General features: G+C 35.3%; 1 protein-coding gene across 1 annotated transcript in view; it reads right to left on the minus strand.

The window, feature by feature from the left end:
• Positions 1–21,407, minus strand: part of GADL1 (glutamate decarboxylase like 1) — a 579,827-nt gene that overhangs the window by 133,704 nt on the left and 424,716 nt on the right. Inside the window, exon 13 of the mRNA XM_053714251.1 lies at positions 6,845–6,896. Coding sequence (XP_053570226.1) covers positions 6,845–6,896 — 52 coding nt within the window. The remainder of the gene's footprint in view (positions 1–6,844; positions 6,897–21,407) is intronic.

The following is a 21,407-nucleotide window of genomic DNA, read 5'->3' on the forward strand; positions in this document are numbered from 1 at the left end:
TTCCCAAACCTTAAAATGCCTATAAATACACCCCTCACCACACCCACAAATCAGTTTAACGAATAGCCAAGAAGTGGGGTGATAAGAAAAAAGTGCGAAAGCATAAAAAAATAAGGAATTGGAATAATTGTGCTTTATACAAAAAAATCATAACCACCACAAAAAAAGGGTGGGCCTCATGGACTCTTGCTAATATGAAAGAAATGAATTTATCAGGTAAGTTCTTACATAAATTATGTTTTCTTTCATGTAATTAGCAAGAGTCCATGAGCTAGTGACGTATGGGATAATGACTACCCAAGATGTGGATCTTTCCATGCAAGAGTCACTAGAGAGGGAGGGATAAAATAAAGACAGCCAATTCCTGCTGAAAATAATCCACACCCAAAATAAAGTTTAATGAAAACATAAGCAGAAGATTCAAACTGAAACCACTGCCTGAAGTACTTTTCTACCAAAAACTGCTTCAGAAGAAGAAAACACATCAAAATGGTAGAATTTAGTAAAAGTATGCAAAGAGGACCAAGTTGCTGCTTTGCAAATCTGATCAACCGAAGCTTCATTCCTAAACGCCCAGGAAGTAGAAACTGACCTAGTAGAATGAGCTGTAATCCTTCGAGGCGGAGTTTTACCCGACTCGACATAGGCATGATGAAATAAAGATTTCAACCAAGATGCCAAAGAAATGGCAGAAGCTTTCTGGCCTTTTCTAGAACCGGAAAAGATGACAAATAGACTAGAAGTCTTTCGGAAAGACTTAGTAGCTTCAACATAATATTACAAAGCTCTAACAGCATCCAAAGAATGCAATGATTTCTCCTTAGAATTAATAGGATTAGGACATAATGAAGGAACCACAATTTCTCTACTAATGTTGTTAGAATTCAAAACCTTAGATAAAAAATTCAAAAGAAGTTTGCAGCACCGCCTTATCCGGATGAAAAATCAGAAAAGGAGACTCACAAGAAAGAGCAGATAATTCAGAGACTCTTCTGGCAGAAGAGATGGCCAAAAGAAACAAAACTTTCCAAGAAAGTAATTTAATAACCAAAGAATGCATGGGTTCAAAAGGAGGAGCTTGAAGAGCCCCCAGAACCAAATTCAAACTCCAAGGAGGAGAAATTGACTTAATGACAGGTTTTATACGAACCAAAGCTTGTACAAAACAATGAATATCAGGAAGATGAGCAATCTTTCTGTGAAAAAGAACAGAAAGAGCAGAGATTTGTCCTTTCAAGGAACTTGCGGACAAACCTTTATCCAAACCATCCTGAAGAAACTGTAAAATTCTCGGTATTCTAAAAGAATGCCAAGAAAAATGATGAGAAAGACACCAAGAAATATAAGTCTTCCAGACTCTATAATATATCTCTCTAGATACAGATTTACGAGCCTGTCACATAGTATTAATCACAGAGTCAGAGAAACCTCTTTGACCAAGAATCAAGCGTTCAAACTCCATACCTTAAAATTTAAGGATTTGAGATCCTGATGGAAGAAAGGACCTTGCGACAGAAGGTCTGGTCTTAACGGAAGAGTCCACAGCTGGCAAGAGGCCATCCGGACAAGATCCGCATACCAAAACCTGTGAGGCCATGCTGGAGCTACCAGCAGAATAAACGAGCATTCCTTCAGAATCTTGGAGAATACTCTTGGAAGAAGAACTAGAGGCGGAAAGATATAGGCAGGATGATACTTCCAAGGAAGTGATAATGCATCCACTGCCTCCGCCTGAGGATCCCGGGATCTGGACAGATACCTGGGAAGTTTCTTGTTTAGATGAGAAGGCAATGAGATCTATTTCTGGGAGTTCCCACATTTGAACAATCTGAAGAAATACCTCTGGGTGAAGAGACCATTCGCCCGGATGCAACGTTTGGCGACCGAGATAATCCGCTTCCCAATTGTCTATACCTGGGATATGAACCGCAGAGATTAGACAGGAGCTGGATTCCGCCCAAACCAAAATTCGAGATACTTCTTTCATAGCCAGAGGACTGTGAGTCCCTCCTTGATGATTGATGTATGCCACAGTTGTGACATTGTCTATCTGAAAACAAATGAACAACTCTCTCTTCAGAAGAGGCCAAGACTGAAGAGCTCTGAAAATTGCACGGAGTTCCAAAATATTGATCGGTAATCTCACCTCCTGAGATTCCCAAACCCCTTGTGCCGTCAGAGACCCCCACACAGCTCCCCAACCTGTAAGACTTGCATCTGTTGAGATTATAGTCCAGGTCGGAAGAACAAAGAAGCCCCCTGAACTAAACGATGGTGATCTGTCCACCACGTCAGAGAGTGTCATATAATCGGTTTAAAGATATTAATTGAGATATCTTTGTGTAATCCCTGCACCATTGGTTCAGCATACAGAGCTGAAGAGGTCGCATGTGAAAACGAGCAAAGGAGATCGCGTCCGATGCAGCAGTCATAAGACCTAAAATTTCCATGCATAAGGCTACCAAAGGGAATGATTGTGACTGAAGGTTTTGACAAGCTGATATCAATGTTAGACTTCTCTTGTCTGACAAAGACAGAGTCATAGACACTGAATCTATCTGGAAACCTAAAAAGGTTACCCTTGTCTGAGGAATCAATGAACTTTTTGGTAAATTGATCCTCCAACCATGATCTTGAAGAAACAACACAAGTCGATTCGTATGAGATTCTGCGAAATGTGAAGACTGAGCAAGCACCAAGATATCGTCCAAAATAAGGAAATACCAATACCCTGTTCTCTGATTACAGACAGAAGGGCACCGAGAACCTTTGAAAAAATTCTTGGAGCTGATGCTAGGCCAAACGGTAGAGCCACAAAACTGGTAATGCTTGTCTAAAAAGAGAACCTCAGAAACTAAAAGTGATCTGGATGAATCGGAATATGCAGATATGCATCCTGAAAATCTATTGTAGACATATAATGCCCTTGCTAAACAAAAGGCAGGATAGTCCTACAGTTACCATCTTGAATGTTGGTATCCTTACATAATGATTCAATATTGATAGATCCGGAACTGGTCTGAAGGAATTGACCTTCTTTGGTACAATGAAGAGATAGAATAAAACCCCAGCCCCTGTTCCAGAACTGGAACTGGCATAATTACTCCAGCCAACTCTAGATCTGAAACACATTTCAGAAATGCTGAGCCTTTGCTGGGTTTACTGGGACATGGGAAAGAAAAAAATCTCTTTGCAGGAGGCCTTAACTTGAAGCCAATTCTGTACCTTTCTGAAACAATGTTCTGAAACCAGAGATTGTAAACGGAATTGATCCAAATTTCTTTGAAGAAAACGTAATCTGCCCCATACCAGCTGAGCTGGAATGAGGGCCGCACCTTCATGGGCACTTAGGAGCTGGCTTTGGGTTTCTATAAGGCTTGGATATATTCCAAACTGGAAATGGTTTCCAAACTGATACCGCTCCTGAGGATGAAGGATCAGGCTTTTGTTCCTCGTTGTGAGGAAAGGAACGAAAACGATTATTAGACCTAAATTTACCTTTAGATTTTTTATCCTTTGGTAAAAAAGTTCCCTTCCCTCCAGTAACAGTTGAGATAATAGAATCCAACTGAGAACCGAATAATTTATTACCCTGGAAAGAAAGGGATAGCAAAGTTGACTTAGAAGACATATCAGCATTCCAAGTTTTAAGCCATAAAGCTCTTCTAGCTAAAATAGCTAGAGACATATACCTGACATCAACTCTAATGATATCAAAGATGGTATCACAAATAAAATTATTAGCATGTTATAGAATAATAATAATGCTATAAGAATTATGATCTGTTACTTGTTGCGCTAAAGCTTCTAACCAAAAAGTTGAAGCTGCAGCAACATCCGCTAAAAATATAGCAGGAGTAGAGACAGCCCCATTAACCTTAGGGATTTTGTCCCAAAACTCTAATCTGTCAGATGGCACAGGATATAATTGCTTAAAACGTTTTAGAAGGAGTAAATGAATTACCCAAATTATTCCATTCCCTGGAAATTACTTCAGAAATAGCATGAGGGAGAGAAAACACTTCTGGAATAACTACAGGAGATTTAAAAACCTTATTTAAACGTTTAGATTTAGTATCAAGAGGACCAGAATCCTCTATTTCTAATGCAATTAATACTTCTTTAAGTAAAGAATGAATAAATTCCATCTTGAACAAATACGAAGATTTATCAGCATCAACCTCTGAGACAGAAACCTCTGAACCAGAAGAACCATTATCAGTATCAAAATGATGATGTTCATTTAAAAATTCATCTGAAAAAAGAGAAGTTTTAAAAGACTTTTATGTATACTAGAAGGAGAAATAACAGACATAGCCTTCTTAATGGATTTAAAAATAAAATCTCTTATGTTATCAGGAACACTCTGAGAATTAGATGTTGACGGAACAGCAACAGGTAATGTAACAGTACTAAAGGAAATTTTATCTGCATTAACAAGTTTGTCATGACATTCAATACAAACAACAGCTGGAGAAACAGATACCAAAAGTTTATAGCAGATACACTTAGCTTGGTAACTCCAGCACCGGGCAGCGATTTTCCTGAAGTATCTTCTGACTCAGTTGCAACGTGGAACATCTTGCAATATGTAATAGAAAAAACAACATATAAAGCAAAATTGATAAAATTCCTTAAATGACAGTTTCAGGAATGGGAAAAAAATGCCAGTGAACAAGCTTCTAGCAACCAGAAGCAATAAATAATGAGACTTAAATAATGTCGAGACAAAAATGACGCCCATATTTTTTAGCGCCAAATAAGACGCCCACATCCGGAACGCCGACACTTTTGACGCAAAAAAACGTCAAAAAATGACGCAACTTCCGGCGACACGTATGACGCCGGAAACAGAAAAAAAAATTTGCGCCAAAAAAGTCAGCGCCATGAATGACGCAATAAAATGAAGCATTTTCAGCCCCCGCGAGCCTAACAGCCCACAGGGAAAAAGTCAAATTTTTTAAGGTAAGAAAAAATGATTGATTCAAATACATTATCCCAAATATGAAACTGACTGTCTGAAAATAAGGAATGTTGAACATCCTGAGTCAAGGCAAATAAATGTTTGAATACATATATTTAGAACTTTATAAAAAAGTGCCTAACCATAGCTTAGAGTGTCACAGAAAATAAGCTTACTTACTTACCCCAGGACACTCATCTACATGTAGTAGAAAGCCAAACCAGTACTGAAACGAAAATCAGCAGAGGTAATGGTATATATAAGAGTATATCGTCGATCTGAAAAGGGAGGTAAGAGATGAATCTCTACGACCGATAACAGAGAACCTATGAAATAGACCCCGTAGAAGGAGATCATTGCATTCAAATAGGCAATACTCTCCTCACATCCCTCTGACATTCACTGTACGCTGAGAGGAAAACCGGGCCCCAACTTGCTGCGGAGCGCATATCAACGTAGAATCTAGCACAAACTTACTTCACCACCTCCATAGGAGGCAAAGTTTGTAAAACTGAATTGTGGGTGTGGTGAGGGGTGTATTTATAGGCATTTTAAGGTTTGGGAAACTTTGCCCCTCCTGGTAGGAATGTATATCCCATACGTCACTAGCTCATGGACTCTTGCTAATTACATGAAAGAAAACTTAAATTTGTAATTATTTTTTTATTTACTTCTGTGTCAAATTTACTTTTTTCTCTTTGTATTATTTGTTGAAATGCAATTTGTTTCCATGATAGAATAACCAGGTAGCCTCAGGGGCATAAAGTATATGAATAACATTGCTACAAAGATTGTTGCAAACACTTTGACATATAGGGTCCCATTTATCCAATCATGGATGTACAGACTTCAATGCTTGGGAACCTATGATTGTTGCGAGTGTTCAATATACTCTGTAGTCCACTGCCCCCATTTAACATTGCACAAGTGTTCCCTTGTGTAGTGCCACCCCTGGTTACTGGTGACCAATCGTGTGCAAGCAGGGACTTTCAATCACCTGAATGATTGAGTCCAGGGAGTTTGAACTCCATACCCTCTCAGGTGACAGACAGGTTAAGAAGTCACAGTTGGATGATCACCGCTTCTTAAAGGGACATTATACACTAGATTTTTCTTTGCATAAATGTTTTGTAGATTATCTATTTATATAGCCCATACAGGTTTTTTTTTTAAATGTATAGTTTTGCTTATTTTTAAATAACATTGCTCTGATTTTCAGACTCCTAACCAAGCCCCAAAGTTTTAGTAGAATACCGACGTATACCTACTCCAGCTTCCTCCTGTTTATGTAAAGGGTCTTTTCATATGCAAAGGAAGGGGGGTCTGCTATTTCCCACTTGCAGTGGGTGTTCCAGCTACCTTTTAAACAGGGCTAAATTGGGAGCTTCTAAGTACGTTTTTAAACGGTTTTTACTGGATTTTTGTATCAGTATCTGTGCAAATTATTCTTTATAGTAATGTCTATTACATGCAGTTAAATGAAAATTGGTGTATACTGTCCCTTTAACTTGCTGCAAGGGCTCAAAAGCTGCTTCAACTACTTAATAAACGGAGCCCATAGTGCACACATCTGAGCTTCATGGAAAGGGGCAAAGTTTAAACCAATGATACCAAGAAAAGAAATGAAAAAAAATGCATTTGATAATGAAAATGAATTGAAATGTTTTTATTAAACATTGTATGATCCACCGAAATCTTAAAAGTTTAATTTTAACATCCATTATCCTATAAAGGGTTATAATTGTGTCCTCTACTGCAGGTTGAAGATAGCAAAAAATGAATTGAATAATTTATATGGTAAAATAATTGTATGCTTATTAATTATTTGATATAAAAAAATAAAGCACCGTGTTTAAAGCATTGGTCATTATAAAGACTTACCTCCCAAAGAAGTTCAAACCCGTCTCTCTTTTTAATTTCATTTGCTAGATATCTGCAGAATAAAAGAAAATTAAGTTAGGCACAAAAAAAACACTCACTTTTTATAGAAACATGACCATGTATGAGGTGGTCATATCAATTTTTAGGAAACGTGGATAGTCCCATTGGATAACATATACATGACATTATTTATTAGTTTAGGTAGATACTCAGTAGAAGATCAAACACATTGATCCTTAAAGGGCCATTAAATTCATTCATAGAATTGCAGAATCATAAGACAAATCAATAGCACTTCCTCTGAATTTTATATTATCTGTAGATTTTTTTATTTCTAAGACATTTTAGATTTTTTCTATTTCCAAGTATACTGTATCATGTGACAGCCATCAGCCAATTGCAGAGTCATACACATATAAACTGTGAAATCTTGCACATGCTCAGTAGGAGCTGATGCCCCAGAATTTGTGCATATAAAAATAATGTGCACAAATTGATAAGGGAAGTAAATCTGAGAGTCTTTATAAAATGACATGCTCAATCTGAATCATGACTTTATTGTCCCTTTAACATTCAGTTTGGTTCATTAAACTTTATATTGACATGTTAAAATGATAGAACTGATATAACTATCAAGGTCATTGGATGACCGTTGCTTTATAATCTAGGTTTCAAAATTGCATCTCCCATAACTAGGAGGAGATGCATGAAATGTATTTACTGTTTAATGTCCCTTTAAATGAGGCCTTGCAAGCCATGAACAGGGGTTGACATGCTTTTCCAATGTTTCAATGTTTTTAACTCGGAACTGGGAGATCTGGAAACAGAATCTAGGAGATATCAGACATCAGCAATGTCCCACACAAAGTGCACATAAAAGCAGAGGCTCACTGCTAGCCTCAAAAATAACAGAAAAGCAATGCAGCTTCACAGCACTTATTCAAAAACAGCAATTTTTATCTATAGCATGATTAAGGGTTGATAGCTTGAAATGTTGCTGTTTGGTCTGAATTCTGCAATAAATATTGCTGTTTTTGAATAAGTGCTGTGAAGCTGCATTGCTTTTCTTATCTGGAGAAAGAGTCTTGCGGTGTCTAGATCGTGGACAAGTGATCATAGCAAATAGTCTGGAGTAATCTCATAGCAGTACTGAGTGATCCTGGGTGGAGTCTTGATATAGTAGGTGGAGATTTTGTATTCTTGGGTAGGGATTAGGTGGCCCCTTGTATCTCTGAGAGTAATATGAAGATACATAGAGTAAGAATGAACAGGGAGACAGAGCTTCCAACCTGGGACAATCTTGCAAATTGTGGGAGAGCTGAGAGCTCTGTTATTAAAGGCATATGGAAGTATAGATTCTTTTAACACAACTAATACATTACATTAAACAAATAATAATGCACAGATAATATTACAGCATACATCACACATTAATTGCTCCATGCATATCCATATAAAATAAATATTGAAAAATAATTTAAAACTTTCAGCTTGTTTGCAGTCCCAGGACACACCCCATGTAATGTCCCTTGAGTTTTTTTTGTATCATATCTCCTTTTCTGTAGCCTGGTATGGACATATATAAATCAGGTTCTGTAATTCCATAGGATACCATGGGGAATGTGGGAAAACTACAATTATCAGATTTAAATTACAGGGGGGAAATAGAGAACATAAATAATGAAATCACATTACAAGGATTTTTTTCACTATGCATAACATTTTAATTTAATGAGAATGAAAAGATAAGAAGGCGTGAATAGAAAAATCCAATAAATTAAAGGGACTGTGTACTCACCCCAAAAAGTTCTTCCTTGAATTTAAAATATCTTAAATTCATACATTTGGAGATGTCACCATCAAGGGTGGCAAAATCTACTTTATATTCACCCTGAAACTGAGGCAGATTAGGGGTAACACACCTCCAAGTTTATAGACATGCCACCATTTTGAATCAAATTGTTGACTGGTGTCAACAGGGGAACTCCAGTGATAAAGATTGGGTTTCAATTGAGCATGATCTTATCAACTCTACTCAGCTAGGAAGCATGTGTTGGCTATAACCTGTTTATAGGCTTTGTCAACTAAATCATTTCTCAATATAAAAGAAACATTTTTCACTTGGGATATTACAAAATATTACATGCCACCTGACATAAGTGTCCTATTTATCTGCTGACAGACTCTGAAAAATTACTTCCTATGGGACAAATTTAAGGCTTAGGGAAGGAATTATCTTGGCTACCATATCAACTATTACACTATATAACTACACATATACATAAATTAGACATATTACGTCTATGTACACCCTTTGAAATATTGTGCAGCTCAGTAGAACCAACAAGACATACAATACCAATTATCTATGCAATACTAATAAACCCACCAAATAGTTATTTATAGTTATTTATATTATTTATTCATAATATCATATATTTATGCATGGCAAAGGTGCCTACCTTGCCAGTTTTTAATTAAAGAATGGCATAATGTTTTCACTTATACATCTCACTCTGCTACAATATTAGAAACTAATTATAAGCTCCTTACTAGATAGTATTTGTCTCCCCATCAACTAAAATATCTATATCCAATTGCATCTGATAAATGTTGGAGGAAATGTGGTCACAAAGGCAAACTTTATCATATTTGGTGGGACTATTCTAAAATCAACACATTCTGGCAACATATCAGGTCTCATATCAACTACTTTTTGGGGATGTACAATAACACCAGACCCGATTGTTTTTTAATTTCATGTTATTCCTAAATCTCAATCTAAAACATACACTAAATTGCTTCATTTAGGCCTTAACAACGCTAAACAATTAATCCCTAGGCTCTGGGAACAAGATGTAATCCCCACTATGCAAAACTGGATACCCCAAATAACCTTGAATCTTTCTTTAGAAAAATAGTTTTACATGTCCATAAATAAACATGTTGTTTTTATGGGAATCACGGCTGCAGATACCTTGGTCAGGCCTACCTTAACTTAATTCATTATTGCCATCTGCTAAGAGTTCTAAACCTTTCAGTGTTTATGAATATCACTGCCAAGGATATCTTTTGCTTTAACCCTTCCATCTTTTTTATTTAATCATTGAATAATTATTCTGTGAGTCAAACAAAGCCATTTATTCTTTTAGTTCTTTACATTTACACTAAAGACTTTTTGTTGGAATGTGGTGAAATATAATTTCTATTATGCCTGATCTTTCACTTGTGATTGCTTCAGCGCACTGTGAGTTAACGAGATAAGCACATTTTGATTTATTTAATTACAAGGGATGTGCTGGGAAGAAATTTTTGTTACAGGTGAATATTTCGTAACGAATATTCAAGGACAGTCTTTTCCCTTAAAGGACCAGTAAACACAGTAGATTTACATAATCAACAAATGCAAGATAACAAGACAATGCAATATCATTTACTCTGAATTTCAAATGAGTAGTAGATTTTATTCCAACAAATTTCAAAGTTATGTATATTTCCACTCAGCCAATCACAAATGCATATACGTATAGTCTGCTAATTCTTGCACATTCTCAGTAGGAACTGGTGACTCAAAAAGTGTAAATATAAAAGTCTGTGCATATATTTTTTAATGGAAGTAAATTGGAAAGTTGTTTAAAATTACATGCTGTATCTGAATCATGAACATTTAATTTGACCTGAGTGTCCCTTTAATAGTCGTTCCCTGCACTATTAGTTTTTCATTGAATTTATGTAAATGTTTCAAAACTCCAGGGGAAAAGTTCACCTGTAGCTACATACTTACTTTTAAAGTGCAAAATACTTACCTTAATGCATTGTGAAGAGCGCACTAACCCATACCTTTTCTTGCCAGAGTCATGGGTGCGCTAACAGGAGACTTAGCACGTTCGACTCCCAGGACCTGCATTAAGCTTAGCCTAAGCCTACTGTTAGTGCGGTCATGACCTGTCAAGAAGAGGAAGTAATTTAAAGGAAATGAATAAATACAGACAAATTTTGTCAGTATTTTTTTGTTTTCTTTAAATTTCATTGGTGCATTCATTTGTAAACAAAAACGAATATCTGAATTTCGGTATAAATGTACATTCATCCAAAAATGAATGCATATCCCTAAAAATTACACTGTAAATACTGTACTATCTTAAAGTTATTTTGAGATATTTATAGCATGACAACTACTTTGCAATGTACTTTTTTATTCATTATTGAAAATAATAAATAAAATAAAAAATAAGCAATAAGTATAGAGAAAGCTAGAGGGTTATCTTCGGGGAACTACTAAATTTCCCCGCAATTCAATTGAATTTACATGAGAGATATAAAGTGTAGATTTTGTGGTCCAATACCTTTACCCATGTGCTTATCTTTTGGTTCAGATTAGAATGTTTTAGTTGCTGACGCCAGTTAATTATTTGGAATATACCAATAAAGAGATAGTAAAAAAATAGTTAATTGTATTGATAAAAAATACTATGCTTTTATCAGCATTAGTAGCTCTTTCATAAGACATGAGATTGTGATACAGTCTCTAGTTTTGTTTGAGAGCTACCTTTTGCAATATCTCCATCTATAAGGGCAAAAATATTATTATTTTCAAAATGTAATGTTAAATGTTCAAAAAGCATGAATTTTTGTTTAAACAAATAAATGGGGTTATTATAACAAAACATTCACCCATTCCTATAAACATTTGGTAATCATTTAATATCATTAATATAGTAAATATTAAATATGTATGCATATGCATAGCAGTGTTTTAATCATTACTGTAAAATACCATAATTTATTTTACATATTTATAAGAGCACTATTTAAACATGCTAAAAAAATGTTCTTTTTTAATTTGAAAACAATTATGTTGTAGCTATTTAATTTGATTTTGGGCCTTAGGGACTGATCAGTTACTGGCTGATAATAATCAAATCTCCCACTGTTTTATTGCGGTAGAGTGACAATCCTAACAAGATTTTTTTTTAAAAATCTTAGTGCCGGAATATGGTTTTTACAAAAACAAAAATGTAAAATATGAAAATGCCCTCTCTTAGAGAGAATGCCAAAAAAAAGAAAATAATTTTGTGTTTGTCTACGGTTAGTGAACATATGGAAATATTGCTTATTTTATAATCTATTATTTTTTTAACACATGTATATACCTTAAGCTTTTGCTGAATATGTTATCAAACATAAAGTAAATATTAAAATAGCACATCAGTTTACAAGGCAATATCTCTTTTCCATAAACACAAATAGTATTTCAGTTTTTCTGCCTGATGGTATAAGACTGAAACAGAAAATGTTTAAGTACTGCATTACATTTTCAGTAAATGGTATATTTTATTTAACTTGCCCACAATCCCTGATTTATTTCCAAGTTAACTTGGAACTGTTACAGTATAAACTTGGCATGAGCTTCCTAGTGTGAACCATTATCATAATAGTCTGAGCTTAGAAGCCCAATAGTCTCTAAATGAATGATAGACAGACTGCTTTACTTGTAATAGCTAAACTTTCTCATTATTACTGTGCAAAGTCACACTACTGTTGTAGCTTATATTTCTCATTAAAGGGATACTGAAGTCAAAATTAAACTTTCATGATTGAGATAGGGCATGCAATTTTAAACAGATTTCCAAATTAATTTTATCATCAAATTTGCTTTGTTCTCTTGATATTCTTTATTGAAGGCTAAACCTAGGTAGGCTCATATTTTGATTTGACTTCTCAAAACAAAATGCAATTTATTTTTGTTATTACATTATGTATGTTTGATAGCAGCAATTATACATGTTAAATCCTTTTGCATGAAGACAAGGATAAAGGAATTTTTAAAGTACATGAAAAAAAAACATGCTCTAATGCTTTAGAGCATTTTATTATTGCATACACATATGAGGTATCTTATAATTTCAGCAATATATAACTACTTTGGGCTCCATTTATTTATGTGCAGATGATCAGGTTTCCAATAAGAAAATATTTGCGCCTGTGTTGTGGGTAGAGAGCAGCATCACATTTCTCTTTGCACAGCAGGCTGCTTGTGCAATGATAAGCATTGCTCTTGAGTGGCCAATTGCTTGGGAGCAGGGTCTGTCAATCACACTAGTCTGGGGTGATTTTAATCTGCCAGATCAGAGATGATGGATAGGTTAAAAAACAGCAGTTTGATGCATCAAAAACTTGTTTAATGAAGCCCGTTATTTGTTTTCATGCTGCTTGAGGCTTGTCGCAGGCTACCAACAGAAGCTAATTGTATCATCCATTAAACAATCTGACCCTAGAAATGCATTCTGTACAAACATGCACTTTGTGGCTCTTTAAAAATAAGTAATAACATTAACTCAACTTGCTATGAAAACATATTTTTAATTTGTTTTATCACTGTTCTTTATATATATATATATATATATATATATATATATGAACTGTCTATGATTAAGGCTCCATAGGAGCTGAAACGCGTCAGACGCCCCCCCAGCCCCCCTCCCTCACGGCCTTGTTCATAGCCATTTTTTCTACTGCCTAGTTACACTAAGCTTTCAATTTTTAATAAACTCACCCTGCTTTGAGCCTTTGTCTGGACATTCCTTTCCTGACTACATATACATATATATACACACACATATATACTGTATATATATATGTATATATATATATATATATATACATATATATGGCAATATTTTTTATTTAACGTTCCTTTAAATTATTTTTTTAAAGCAGCATATATTTGGGCATAATCAATTGAGCTGCATTAATACTCACTAGTTAATAAGGGCTACTCCTGTAGCTTTGTTCGTTAAAGGGACAGTCTAGTCCAAAATAAACTTTCATGATTCAGATAGGGCATTTAATTTTAAACAATTTTCCCATTTACTTTTATCACCAATTTTGCTTTGTTCTCTTGGTATTCTTAGTTGAAAGCTTAACCTAGGAGGTCCATATGCTAATTTCTTAGACCTTGAAGGCCACCTCTTTTCAGAATGCATTTTAACAGTTTTTCACCACTAGAGGGTGTTAGTTCATGTGTTTCATATAGATAACACTGTGCTCATGCACGTGAAGTTACCTGTGAGCCAGCACTGATTGGCTAAACTGCAAGTCTGTCAAATTTACTGAAATAAAGGGGCAGTTTGCAGAGGCTTAGGTACAAGATAATCACAGAGGTAAAAAGTATATAACTATAACTATGTTGGTTATGCATAACTGGGGAATGGGTAATAAAGGGATTATCTATCTTTTAAAACAATAACAATTCTGGTATAGACTGTCCCTTTAAGTGATAAGCCTGTGCAAGCCTGACATGATATAGGGACTTGCATTTTGCAAAAATAAAAGATTATAATATATTCTAAAATTCACTCTTTTAGCTGAAACACATAAATATTGGGGCACAATACTACTTTTAAGGGAGATGTAAATTTTCTTTCATGGTTCATATAGAGCATATAATTGTAAAGAAAATTTCCAATTAACTTGTATTAACAAATTTGCTTTGTTCGCTTGGTATCCTTTGTTGAAGGAGCAATAATACACTACTGGAAACTTGCTGAACACATCAGGTGAGCCAATGACAAGAGGCATACATCTGCAGCCACCAATCCGAAGCTAGCTACTAGTAGTGTTTTGCTGATCTTGAGCCCACCTAGGTATTCTTTTCAACCAAGCATAGCAAGATAACAAAGCAAATTGGATAATAGAAGTAAATTGGAAAGTTGTTTAAAATGACATGTCCTATCTGAATCATGAAAGAAATGTGGGTTTCACATCTCTTTCAGCATATGCAGTAAAACCAAGGTAACCAAATTCATCTTCTGTCACTTACTGATAATTTTTCCCTTACCCTAAATCCATTATTAAAAATAAAATGTTTGTAGCATTGGATTTTTAAAAAGCCCATCTATTAACTAGTTGCTGTTACAGCAGCAGAATGTCTAGATTAAAGAAAAAACAATTCCTCTGATGCAAATACTCTGAGGCAACAGCACTAAAAACAAAGACCTTAGAAAAGCTTTGTCAAAGGCACAACAGAGAGGCATTAAAGGGACAGTATACACTGTCAGAAAAAAGGGTACGGTTGGGGTCCGTTTGTGAACACTTAGGGTACAACTGCTGTGGTTGTACCCTCAATGGATCATAATTACACCTTAAGGAACTAATATGTACCATTTAGCGGTAAATAAGGTACAAATATGTTTCCAACTGTCAAAGGGTCCACGTCTGTACCATTTAATCCCCCCAAAAAGGTACAATCACTTGTGTGACTAAAAGGTTGAGGGGGATGGGTGCTAAACCCTGCAAGTCCATATCATTTGTACAGCTCTATTATTCATATTCACATAACTGTCAGTCACCCAAAATGAATGTAACATACATGTTGTACAGCAAAATAATTATGTTCAATTGTTGTTGGTGATATGCAAGAAGTGGGCAAAGCAAAAAAAATACTTAAAGGGACAGTCTACACCAGAATTGTTATTGTTTAAAAAGATGGATAATCCCTTTATTACCCATTCCCCAGTTTTGCATAATAAACACAGTTCTATTAATATACTTTATATCTCTGTGATTACCTTGTATCTAATCCTCTGCAGACTGCCCCCTTATCTCAGTGCTTTTGACAGGCATGCAGTTTAGCCAATCAGTGCAGACTCCTAAATAACTACATGGGAGTGAGCATATTGTTGTCTATATGACACACATGAACTAGTACTGTCTAACTGTGAAAAACTTTCAAAATGCTCTGAGCTAAGAGGTGGTTTTCAATGGTTTAGAAATCAGTTTGAGCCTTCCTAGGTTTAGATTTTCAAAAATACCACCAATGGAACAAAGCATAATTAGTGATAAAAGTCAATTGGAAAGTGTTTAAATTGTCATGCCCTATCTGAATCATGAAAGTTTAATTTTGACTAGACTGTCCCTTTAATAACCCATATATTCAATGATACTGTGCTGCTGGTTCTAAATAGCAAACAAGCACTTAACATTTTAATGTTTATATTTAGAGCATCAATATGTTAACTCTTAAACATAAAGCAAATGTATTAACTAAAAGTACAAAGAAAAAAAAATGTTTTAAACTCTATAAAATAAACAAGAGCTGTTTAAGAATCAGTTTTAAAAAAATAAAAATAAAATTGTAACCGTTCCACAGTCACATACTTGGACATTGTGTGACATGCCATAGCGCCATCTGTTGGTTGAAAGTTCCTTGACATGTGTAACACAGCTCCATCTATTGGTAGAATGTTAATCACCAAAGTGTGTACTAGGAAAATAGACTCATTTGCATATATTTTGCATAGAGTGACAATTCAATGTATGGTGGTGAGTTTTATCATTTATCCCTCCCCCGAATCCCCTTTCTTTTCATTAGAGTTATATTTTATTATTACGTTGTTTTCTATATGTTTTCTATATATTTATGTTTTATGTGGCATGTCACCCTAAATTAAATGGGGTGTTTTTAGAGTCTAGTAAAGAGTGCTAGAAAACACATTAAGAAGTTCTTTTTGGTACTGGTTGTTTAGCCTTGCTATTTCAGTTGGTTCTGTAGCAGTCTTTGGAATTGCTACAGTTAAGTATACAAACTTTTCATTAAAGCTGCAGTGTAGCTATTGTAATACTTCCTGAAAAAGTATGCATATTTGAATGTTATATGCTAAATTTAATGAAACAGTGTTTGTATTATGCTGTGTTGAGTACAAATTTGCCATCATGAGGTACAAAGGGCTTGTCGCTGGGGCAGTACCCTTAAAAGGCCAGATTTGCACCATTTTTTATGGGTACAATATGGTACCATAGGACTGAGGTCCAATCTAGTCACCAAAGGTACATATTTGCCTATGAAAGGTACAATCTGCAAGTGTACCAATTTGTACCCATTTTAAAGGGTACAGCAGGTGTACCTTTGAGGGTACTGCCCCAGTGACAAGCTGTTGTACCCTTAAGGTACAATTTTTGCACATTTTTTCTGACAGTGTACCGTAAAATAGTTTTTCCCTTAATGTGTTTACAATTGCTTCTTTTACCAACTGCAGAGTAAAAAATTTATGAAAATTAGCTTTTAAGGCTTATTTGTGTATATTAAAGCTCTGATTTTGTGTTTTGAAGCCACAACCTAATAAAATGGGTTGAGCTTGTAGGTATAATCAGATCTCATTACTGTATCACATTGTGCACATATACCTGCTTCTTTATCTTATATCTGTCCTTAAAACAATCACCAGTACTTTGAGAGAACAATGGAAAATCAGCATTTTATTACCTTATCTCTGCTATATCCCAGTGGAAGTGTAATTTCTTCTGCTGGCTGTGTTTACAAAGCTTATCTATAGCTGGTACGCGCGGCCACAAACTTTCAGAATAGGTGGGGATACCACATGCTAAATCAACAATTTCAAATGCCAATATAAGGGTAAAGGAGCTACTTGTAAACAATTTAATACACTCCAGCAGGTAAAGTGGATCATTGGGAACAAATTAAAGGGGAGAACATTTTTGAGTAAACTGTCCCTTTAAATAGGTGATTAGAAAGGTAGGAATAATCTATGGAAGAGCTGTGTCATGCTTGTAGTTCCACAAGGAGAGCAAGTTCAAAATGTATAACAAGTAGGTTGTTATTAACTCGGTGGAAGCTTTATTGCGGAATGTTTAAAAAGTGAATACTACAGTAGAGATTCAATTGTTCTGATAATGTTAAAGGGATATAAAACAGTCTGTTTCATTATTGTAATTAGACTTGTGCATTTGTTTTATTATGAATGCACATTTCTTAATGAAACACAGATATTTGTCTTGTTTTACCAAGACGAATCTCCGAATGAATCCAGCATGAAAGTTAAAGAAAAAGAAAGAATAATGCCGAATTCAGCATTATTTATTTGTTTCCCTTTAAATAGTTAAAAATACTTACGTAAGCGCACTAAAGAGCCATGTAAACCTGCTAACCTAAGGGGGCTGGGGTCTCCACAGGAAGGCACATCTAGCTTGATGTCATAAATCTTTTAGAATAATATGAGCTAGTTTACTATTCAGTGAATGCTAGAGGAAGTCAATCTTTTGCCCATGCTCAAAAGAGGTAGAATGCAACTTAAATTCTCAGCATTTCTGCTCCCATATCTAGCTGGAGGAAATTTCTAATTGCTCATTTTGCAAGAAAACAAGTAAGTTGTTTGCTTTTTTTGTGTGTCTACATTGTTTTAAATGAACAATATACACATTGATATTTGTTTATAACATTTTTAATTATGCATAATAAAACAACTTTGGAATATTTATTATTTACTTTGCCCCTTTTCATGTAATTTAGCTCTAAAATGTAATCAATTTCTTATTTTCATAATTTTAAATAAACTCTGCTGACTTTTCAAGGCACATACTGCTAGATATCTGTCCATAGCAGGCTTTATCAAATAACAGCTGCAAAACGATGGCTTTTATACTAACTTTATGACTGTGGCTAGCCTTTTTGTCCATGAACTAAAGCCTAGATTGGCTCCTTCAAATAAGGGTAGAGTTTGGCTATTGAAAAATAATTCCAGTAAAAAGGATGTTAATTTGTTTATAAAAAACATTAAGACTTGGCTGATATGTTATTCTGTAGCAGCACAACAGAAATGTCTTGTAATTACAAGGTGTTTACTGTCCCTTTAACTAAGAAAGTGTTTATATAGGATAGGTGTGATGAATGCTTTTTTATAGGTCACAAAAAATACTACAGTAAAGGGTTAAAGATTGGCGGGTGTGGGGTGAAAAGTGCCTTTACATTGCGGTCTATTAGAACTATGTGTTCCCTGTAAATGTATATTCTTATATAAATATATAGTTATGTGTTAATATGTGTATATACACATATTAACACATAAATAAAAAAATATATATACGTATATTCTTATACACGAGAGGCAATCAAAATACCGAAACTCAAAATCCCTAAAACCATAAGACAGAATGTTGAAATCCAGAAAGAACATAATCCTGAATGTCTAAAAATACAGAAAATCAAAATGCAGAAAGAACAAAATCCAGAAAATCAAAATCACGAAAATTCAAAATCCCTAAACTTAAAAAACCTATAGACATGATGTTCTGTCATTTCCCCATCGTCACTATTATTTTGCCTCCGCCTGGGGGGTCCAAGGCAGAGGGAAAAAGATAGAGAAGATATGGACTGCTTTTGGCATTTCGGGATTTTACAAGTTAGTGATTTTATTTTTTGGGCATTTTAAAATTCGGGATTATGTTGTGTCGGTATACTTAAATTTCGGGTTTTTAGAACTTCGGGATTGCAGCATCTGTCTTGTGTACTTCGGTCTTTTGCTATAGACCCCTTATAACATATATATTTATGTGTTAATATTTAAAATTGCTTCCCATCACTATGCTACTTACCCCCTTCCAGGGGCAAAACTACAGGGGGGTGCAAAGGTCGCAATTGCCACTGGGCACCCAAGAGTGGGGGCCCGGCTTAAAAAAAAAAAAAAATGTTTTTAATGAAAAACGTTGACCTGCCACTGTCTGCTCTGATATCATGTGAGTGTGACATGAGGCTTCACTAGTGTCTCTGACTACAGGGCTTAGTCTTTCTGTTTTACCTATTGGTGTTTATGTGTGTGTGTGTATGCATGTGACTGTGTGTGTGTATTTATGCATGTATGTGTGTGTGTGTATGTGTCTGTGTGTGTATTTATGCATGTATGTGTGTGTGTGTGTGTGTGTGTGTGTATGTGTCTGTGTGTGTATTTATGCATGTATGTATGTGTGTGTTTATGTTTGTGGAACCAGCAAATTACAGACCTTGTTACTACAGCTGGGGGGGAGGGGGTAAACAGTGTCACTATACAGTACCATTATATACAGTATGGGGGGGCTGGACTATGTCACAGACTTTATAAAGTACTGGGGTGGGTAGGGTCAGGCCAGCTATCTCACCGGCCGATTACAGACTGTGTCACTGATTCACTATATACAGTACTGGTGGGTTAAGCAGTGTCACTATATATAGTAATAGGGGGTCAGACCATCTCAAAGACTATGGGCACAGGGTACCTCCTTTTGCAGACATGTAATCTGATTCACATTTTTTTCTGTGTTAAATGTTAAAAAAAAAGATATGTATCAAATTCACTATTTTTGGAGGGGAGGGGGTGGGGGGCCCTTCTTAGATTCTTGCACCTGGGCCCTGTGGTTTCTAGTTACGCCTCTGCCCCCTTCACTGTGCTTCGGTTCTGTGCCATGTCTCACGGCATCAGAACATTCTCCCATTGGAGCCTATGGAAGCATTCTCTCATGAGAGAAATGCCTCTGTGTGCTGGTATTACTCAGTTGAGCGCAAATATTGCTTTAACATAAGCAATATTTTGCGCTAAACTCGTAATCTTGCCCTATGTGTTCAATTAATAATTTTAGATTGATTTACTTAAAGGGAAACTGAACCCAATTTTTTTCTTTTATGATTCAGATAGAGCATGCAATTTTAAGCAACTTTCTAATTTACTCCTATTATCAAATTGTCTTCGTTCTCTTGCTATCTTTATTTGAAAAATAAAGCATCTAAGCTAAGGGGCCAGCACATTTGGGGTTCAGATCCATGGACAGCACTTGTTTATTGGTGCTGTCTAATCAGCAAGGACAACCCAGGTTGTTCACCAAAAATGGGCCGGCATCTAAACTTACATTCTTGCTTTTCAAATAAACATACCAAGAGAATGAAGAAAATTTGATAATAGGAGTACATTAGAAAGTTGCTTAAAATTGCATGCTCTACCTGAATCACGAAAGAAAAACTTTGGGTTCAGTGTCTCTTTAATTTTAGTCCCATAGTTAAACTGTGAGTTTAGCTATATTTGTAACATTTTATTTAAAAAACAATATATGGTTTATTACTGCCACACTGTGTTTTTTAGACTATGTAATTTTCTCTCAATGTGCAGCTCAAGACCAGTATTATCTTTGTGCAAGTTATTTTGCAGAGACCACAGTTGCTTTTAAGTTTGGCCATATTGCTCCCATCCACTATGCTGCACCTATGTATTCGGTCAGTTAGTTGTCACTTTCAATGTGATTTTTTTATTTTTTGTTTACTTCTGTGCATGACAAACCTTCAAATGACTCACTTTGCTTGTACCTTTTTGCTCTCCATATGACCCTCTTTTCACCTACCTGTCTTTTTGCCTTAAATGGACATTCCAGCAAAAATTGAAATCCATATGGATGCATTTTGAATAGAATTGTTTGTAATATACATGTATTAGCAAAAATGCTTCCAATAAAAGCTATATCTGTTTAAAAAGTGAATTTAAGTATTCACTTATATACTTTTTAATTATTTGCGATAGCGCATACTTTTTAATTATTTGCGATAGCGCATACAATTTGAATATACTTAGAGGATGGAGCATTTACGCTCTCACTATTGGCTATGTTGTCACCAATGGAAGCTCTGCATAGTTGTTACACCTTCACGCATGCGCTGTCCATTTCAGTAGATGCCCAGAATTCGGCAATAAAAGTTTGTGGTTTAGATGAATATGTAGATTGCACCTGAGGAAACGGTCAGGAGAGA

This window comes from Bombina bombina, chromosome 5 (genome assembly GCF_027579735.1).
Source record: "Bombina bombina isolate aBomBom1 chromosome 5, aBomBom1.pri, whole genome shotgun sequence".
Taxonomy (NCBI): domain Eukaryota; kingdom Metazoa; phylum Chordata; class Amphibia; order Anura; family Bombinatoridae; genus Bombina; species Bombina bombina.